Source organism: Plasmopara halstedii, assembly GCF_900000015.1.
Source record: "Plasmopara halstedii genome assembly, contig: Scaffold_650, whole genome shotgun sequence".
In the NCBI taxonomy this organism is placed as follows: Eukaryota; Oomycota; class Peronosporomycetes; order Peronosporales; family Peronosporaceae; genus Plasmopara; species Plasmopara halstedii.
Window position 1 is genome coordinate 1,108,761 of NW_020187567.1, and position 6,382 is coordinate 1,115,142.

Sequence of the window (6,382 nt, forward strand, 5' to 3'; positions counted from 1 at the left end):
GAAGGCTGCTTACAGGGCGGTTCTACTGCACTCGGATCCCCGATAAGTCTTAGATCCTCGTGTGAATCGAATGACGCGATCATTCTATCGTTAGGCGTCTACGTAGTCGGCCACTACACAAGCTAAACTTGACCAGTGGAAAGCTCTCCAAGCTCGCTCCTGGTACCTTAAGAAATCCCAATGGATAGGTACCGAGTTCGACTTCAAGCTTAAAATGATGCGCTCCCGCACCCGCCATGCGAACTATTCCTGTGGTGATCACCTCTGGTGAAATCGCTCCAGATGATGAGGAGCTCGTTGAGCGATGGGTGCGGCACCGGAAACTTTCGTCGCTGTCTACCTTACAGCTAGGCCACAAGGAGTTTAAAGTGCGCGTTGAGCTCCATCTCCGAATTAAGTTTGCCAAACCAAAGGCGCAACGCCGACTTCCTGCGTATTGTCGCCCCGCGACACATGAAATCATCCATTACGCTCCCGTGAGCTCTGTGGTTTCTCACATAGGAGAGTCTAAGACTACAGCAGCTTAGGGTCATAGCTTAAGCTCAGCTTATGGTTGTTCGGCTTCTCGGGCTTTTACCGAGAAGCGCGGGGTGCATAACGACGCGAAGCGTCATCATCCTTCTGATCATAAGCGCCCACGACGTCTTGTCGAAGTGGCATCTCAAACTCCCATGACTTCTCGGAGTTTGGGTATCCCCGCCACTTTACAAGATATTGGGCTAGATCCTGTCGACGACGTCGATCCACCACGCGCTCTACGTGATAGTGGACGCCACAATTCTCATCTAGAAGAGTTGTCGACGGGGGATGACGACTTGGTCGATCGGCGTTCGGGGACTCGCGATGCTTTTCAAGATCTGGAGGACAAAGTCCGTCGTAATTGGCCCTCTGCCAAGCATTTCTCTGAGGTCCCTACCGCTGTGCAGAAGTCCTCGAGGGTCTGGAGAATTTTGTGCAACGACCGCATCACGTTGGGGATTAACGCGCTCTGTTGGAGCGGCTTCTAGTCGTCGAGTAGAAGAATACGTCACTTCGTGCTACCCTTGCGCCGATGAAAATGAAAATTGTCTCACTCCGTGCTCAGAACCAGTTGCTAGTCAAGCTTCTGGGTGGCCGAGCGCCTTTGGACGTCGCCACGGCGCCAATGCTTCCGCGTTCACTTGCTCCGGATCCCAGTACGGCTTAAATAATATACCGGGTGGGTGCGCATTCTTCTTGGAATGTTTAGCGTATACGCAAGGCCTCGCATGGTCACTACCTAAAAAAGCCCAATAAACTATGGACGGAGCTTTGTCTTAAAACAGCAGAGACTGTATGCGTAGGAAGTTTGTTGGCATTCAATCAAGCCAGGTCTCCAAACCTAACGTTTTCAGCATTTCTTCTGCTTTTCCAGCTGTATATTCTTTCTGCATGTCTTGGCTTTCAATCTTCGCATCGCGAGCGTGTCGTAAGACACTCAGTCTAGTAGATAAGAATTCTCCGACTTCCTTACGCAAGGTAAGGGGGCTGACATCAGCTAGCCGTTCGGCTATTCCTCCCCCACCAAGCCCTGAGCCATAGAATGGCGGTGCCAGTGAAGTGCAAGAATTAACAAGCTCGTTCACGTAGAACGGCTTGTAGCTAGTAGATGAATGCACTGCATTGTTCACAGCAAACCTTCGAGTGACAACATCGCGCTCCAGCGCATCGTCGTCTCAGCGCAGACGCTCTGAAGAAATCCTTCAGCAACGCGACTCACGCGCTCAGTTTGACCATTGGTCTGCTGATGGTCCGCCGTTGCCATTTTCAACTTGGTACCCAGCACCCAGAAGAACGTAGACCAAACTTTCCCAGTGAAGTGCGGGTCTCTGTCAGAGACAATTAACTCTGGGAGTTTATGCTGTCTAAAGACATGATAGACAAACAGCGTCGTTGTACCCACACCGTCGATGGTGTACGGCACCGCCGCAAGTTGAGCAATCTTGCTCAAACGTTTCACGAATACCACGACACCCGTGTTGCCCGCCGAGTCCCCAAAACATACTGGACGGTGTACTTACAGCCGTCAAGGAACGTCCTCACGTCCTCATCCATCATCAAGGTTTGGTAATATCCATCGCACAGTTCAAGTACACTAAACTTGTACAGCCGAATATACGGTGGGAGATGATATTCTTACGTGGAATCGGCGCTCGCCCGGGGATCGTCTGCATAATTAACTTGTTATAGGTGTGAACGATACGCCACTACCATTGGATTTACCATTTAGTTTACGCACATCAAACGTCGGTGCGCTTTGAAGGGATATTTGCTCTCCTGACCAAAGCAGCAGCTTGATTTTTAGCAAAGGAATCATCGATCTTCTCATTTTGTTCACACGACAGTGGCCACTGTCTAAGCACTGCATGCTCTTAACCAGGTTCACGATCAATTTTGTGTTGAATTCTACGTTCATGTGGAGACCTAAAGGGCAGGTTTGCTCATCCTTGTATGTAATAGCAAGCGAATAATAAGATCAGTTGGATATTCAAGATAGCCTATCTTTTGCGACTCTACACGCTCTCAAAATTCTTCGAGGACCGAATCATCCTTATTGATGATGAGCGTAGTCTCGCTTAGTCAGCCTTCGACCGTAGAAACACTACCTCCGCAACGTCATCATAATTGAGAATGTGCAGGAAGTCGTCGTAAGTGACTTCCTCGAGCTGCACCAGTTCTCAATCGTCGGCAGTGATTTTAAAGGCACATCTGTTCTTGTAGCTTCACAACCAGTCAATACGTGGATCAGCATATTCTTATGCTATAATTCCATCTTGGGGAGTAGTACGTTGGACTAACTCACCCTTGGACTCAACCGCATCCAGAGCGGGAATATCGAGATCGCGCTGTCCTTCATTAACGACACGAGTCGGAATGGTCTCCATGTGGTCACAGCGAGTGTGAAGGGTTACGGTCGTCCGTTAGAACAGAATTGACTCCGGCACGGCGCGTAACTTTGCGCGGAGCCAAAGTATCTAAATGCACATTAACAAAAAAATTCTCTACAACGAGCTCAAGTTTGATTCATATTACTAATGGATCTCTTAGCAAGTTGTACTTGAGTCTCAACTTCAAGTCAACCCAGTTTAGCATTCGATACATGCCGGTATATCGGTCTAACGTATGCTGACTGCAAGCTTCTCATGAATCGCAATCATACTTTGAAAGCAGATACATCTTGAAAAACTATGGTGGTAGGCTCAAGCCCTACTAAAGTTCAGCTTAAAATTGCGTACGGTATCGGAAACTTATGTGTTGGGACCCAGACAGATGATCCCGAAGAAATTCTGGGGAGGAAGTAGGGCATAGTCTGCAATTCCATGAGCAGAGAAGAGGAGGACGCGGGAACAGCAGCCGAAGCGGAAGGGCTCTGCTTATGAGTTGACTTTCCGATAAATAGCAAAGTAAGTCACAAAGCTGGTTCCTAAAACCGAATCTACCTTGCGAAAATTACTAAACTATATTCGACACTATTGTACACTGGTCCAGATGTTTTAATGATAGGGTTTCGACCTAACGACCCAGGTATAGAATGACAATTCTTCCTTTCGCAACCTTTGTTTGCAAATAACCTATATAATACGAAGTCAATACCGCTCATAGATACCTGACTTGATTTCTATTTTCGTTGCTATGTCCGAAGAAATTTCACGCAAAGTAGTTCGGGGTACGTAATGCGTTATGTTGCACGTACACATTACACCATTGTCGATTTTGTCCGTCGAGCTTGACTTCCGAAAGCAGAGATCTGAGGAATACGTTGACTGTTCGCTTCACACAATACAATCCACACAACTCGTCCATATAAATAGTAATAGTGACATATACATCGAAGTATCTGTTCCACTTGTGATGAACCCATTCTCTGTGGGTTTGTCGCAGCGAAACGCATATTGCAAAACAAAACGTTTTTCTTGCAAGGTGCGCGACAAATGCTATATTTCTATGCTCGATAAGCTATCCGGAGATGACACATTATTTGTTTAAACATTAATCCTTGGGACAATAGGATACACCTCATTAGCTCATGACTCTGTTTAGACATAGCGCGACTTGTAAAATTAGTACGAAACATTTTTCGAGCGCCTCGGGCATCCGTCTAAGAGAGCACGATCAGCTACATCAGTGGAGATACTTGCAATTACATCCAGCCCTATGACACTATTGACAAATAATCGATCTCTTCGGATCAAAGATATTACAAGTGCCATGACCCAAATGGAGCATAAGCGTGTTGCACTTGCGGTCGGCCTGCGATTAAGCAGCGTGCAAAAATTGACAATTTTTATGAAGCACATCGATACAAGAGCATTTTCAGTAATGGAAGTGGTCAAGCGGCAAGTGCAGCAAGTACTCAGTAGGCGTAGCGTGTGCGAGAAGTATTTATGTCTGCCTGTATCAGTAAGCGTGAACTTCCGTTGCCGCTACGCTATGGTGGACTTCCTCTCTAAGGCTTCCATTTCTTTAAGACCCAGTGTCAGGAGTGGCCCGCATCGAGTTACCGTATCTACCCCACTTTTTCTAAAGACGAATTAGTGACGCATCTTTTGTGGAGCATGGCTTATGTGCCACAAGAGCCGTCTAATACAAGCAAGTATTAAGCTCATCGCGCACATCAAGAGCAATGAGCATCCAATAAGATGTAGAGGTGGATAGTGACCTGGGCGTTCCGTGGTAGAAAACGAAATATCGTCTGCCGAGCATTTCTCTGGTCTTCTTTCCATTTTGAAAGGTAAAGAGCCAAATACCAGGCAGGCTCGCGTTTCCGCACAGGTGCGGCGCCGAAGTCATCGAAGGGAAACATCGAATCTCAGAAGGTGCAGTGCTGTCTATTGAGAAAGCAATATGTTCTTTAATACTTCGTGTAGGTCAAGATTGATAGGAATCAGCTTAAGGGTGCGCCACGTTCTATCAAAATTAGATAAATAGGGATTGTCAAGATCAACATCACGGGCTATGAGAAGTCTAGATTAATTCAGTTGAATTGAATAAGTACAAAAAGTGACTGTTGACAATAGAAGGCAGTCCGCGGATTTATTGACGATGCCAACAACATGTATGGTAATACAGCTGTTTGGATTGCATCGTACATACTAACAGATCTCTTTCGATGATGTATTCCCCACAGTCGTGGTGTCCGATGTGTGTATTCACACCGAATCCGCTGCGAAATTGCTCGATTGTATGCACATGAACAGGCCATTTGACGACCATTACAGTTGTGTATTTGACGCCGTAGAAAATTTAATTTCCAAAGCTCCTTGATAGACAACTTGGTCTGCAGGCCGAGCTCACGAAAGCCACAGCCGCTGTAAATTGGTAAGCTCTCGACCTCAAATGAGTTTCAAAAAGCGGCCTGGCCTGGCGAGTCACTTTTACAGGTATTGTGAGAATTGCGTCGGCATGGCTCCGGCACATACCAATCTTCTTAATCCGGTATCAAAATGGACAGAAAAACGTTTTCACCCCAAGATTTAATAAGATGCCTCGTGGATGACATTAGCAAATTTTAATCACCACTTCATCTCGTCTGTGGTGCATTCGGTCTTTGTAATAAGTTGTGTTTGCTCCAAGTAGATGCCAAGGGGTTGACGCGGCATCATGTTTTGGTCTTGATAGTCAAATGCGGTAGAAAAGATCTATTTATATGAAGGGATCAGCTTTCAATCGAAAGAGCTCGTTTCAAGTTCGGGTATACCTAGCTAGCTTCAAGCCATTTGTGATCTACAGATCATGCGTCATTTACACAGCAACCTTGTCACCAGTTTTTTCGCATAGAAGAGAAAGATGCTTATTTATCTCTGCTGTCTGGTTAGTCAAGTATGAGCTAAGACGGTCTACCGCGGCAGCGAATGCGCTTTCGCGCCAAGCCAAGTGTTGTGGCATATCAAAGCGGTGCTGCCGCGCAATGATGAGGTGATATCAGCAGGATCGAACTCGTTACTCATAATATTGAGGTACTTCACGATGCGATCATCAAGTACAGAAAAATGGACGAGACGCATCTTATGGAATTATCTTAGAAGAGACAAAACAAACTATGGATAAGTGTAACGAAACAGTTGGTTAAACACTCTTGCGCTGAGGTAGCGTTATCCTAAAGCTTATTCTTCTAGCATATGTCGTACGCGCCCCTTTAACCACAACTGTGTGTGGACCTCTTGATCAAATGAAGACTTTATATATCATAGGTGATTTTATCCTAATCCTTACCTTAACCTAAATATAGCAATGACTGTACCTCATTGTAATCACCTACTAATTAGCGTATCGCACACTAAGCTAACCTGTCACTAAGTGTGTACCGCACAAACTGTGTAAAAGACCAACCATTCCATTACAGTAACCGCTTATCTGATATCAT

The 6,382-nt window shown here is 46.0% G+C and overlaps 2 protein-coding genes across 2 annotated transcripts in view; both read left to right on the forward strand.

Moving 5' to 3' along the window:
- The window catches only part of PHALS_12859 (tkl protein kinase), a gene marked incomplete at both ends in the record, with an annotated part of 1,290 nt that extends 1,244 nt beyond the window's left edge, over window positions 1-46 (forward strand). The window contains one exon of the mRNA XM_024728495.1: window positions 1-46. This exon is cut by the window's left edge and continues 1,244 nt beyond it. Within this exon, the coding sequence (XP_024578966.1) occupies window positions 1-46 (46 nt within the window).
- A 4,127-nt stretch (window positions 47-4,173) lies between these two features.
- On the forward strand, window positions 4,174-4,554 carry PHALS_12860 (uncharacterized protein; the record flags this gene model as incomplete). The annotated part of the gene is made up of 1 exon (XM_024728496.1): window positions 4,174-4,554. One exon carries the CDS (start codon window positions 4,174-4,176, stop codon window positions 4,552-4,554), a length of 381 nt encoding a protein of 126 aa, XP_024578967.1.
- Window positions 4,555-6,382: the final 1,828 nt, after the last annotated feature.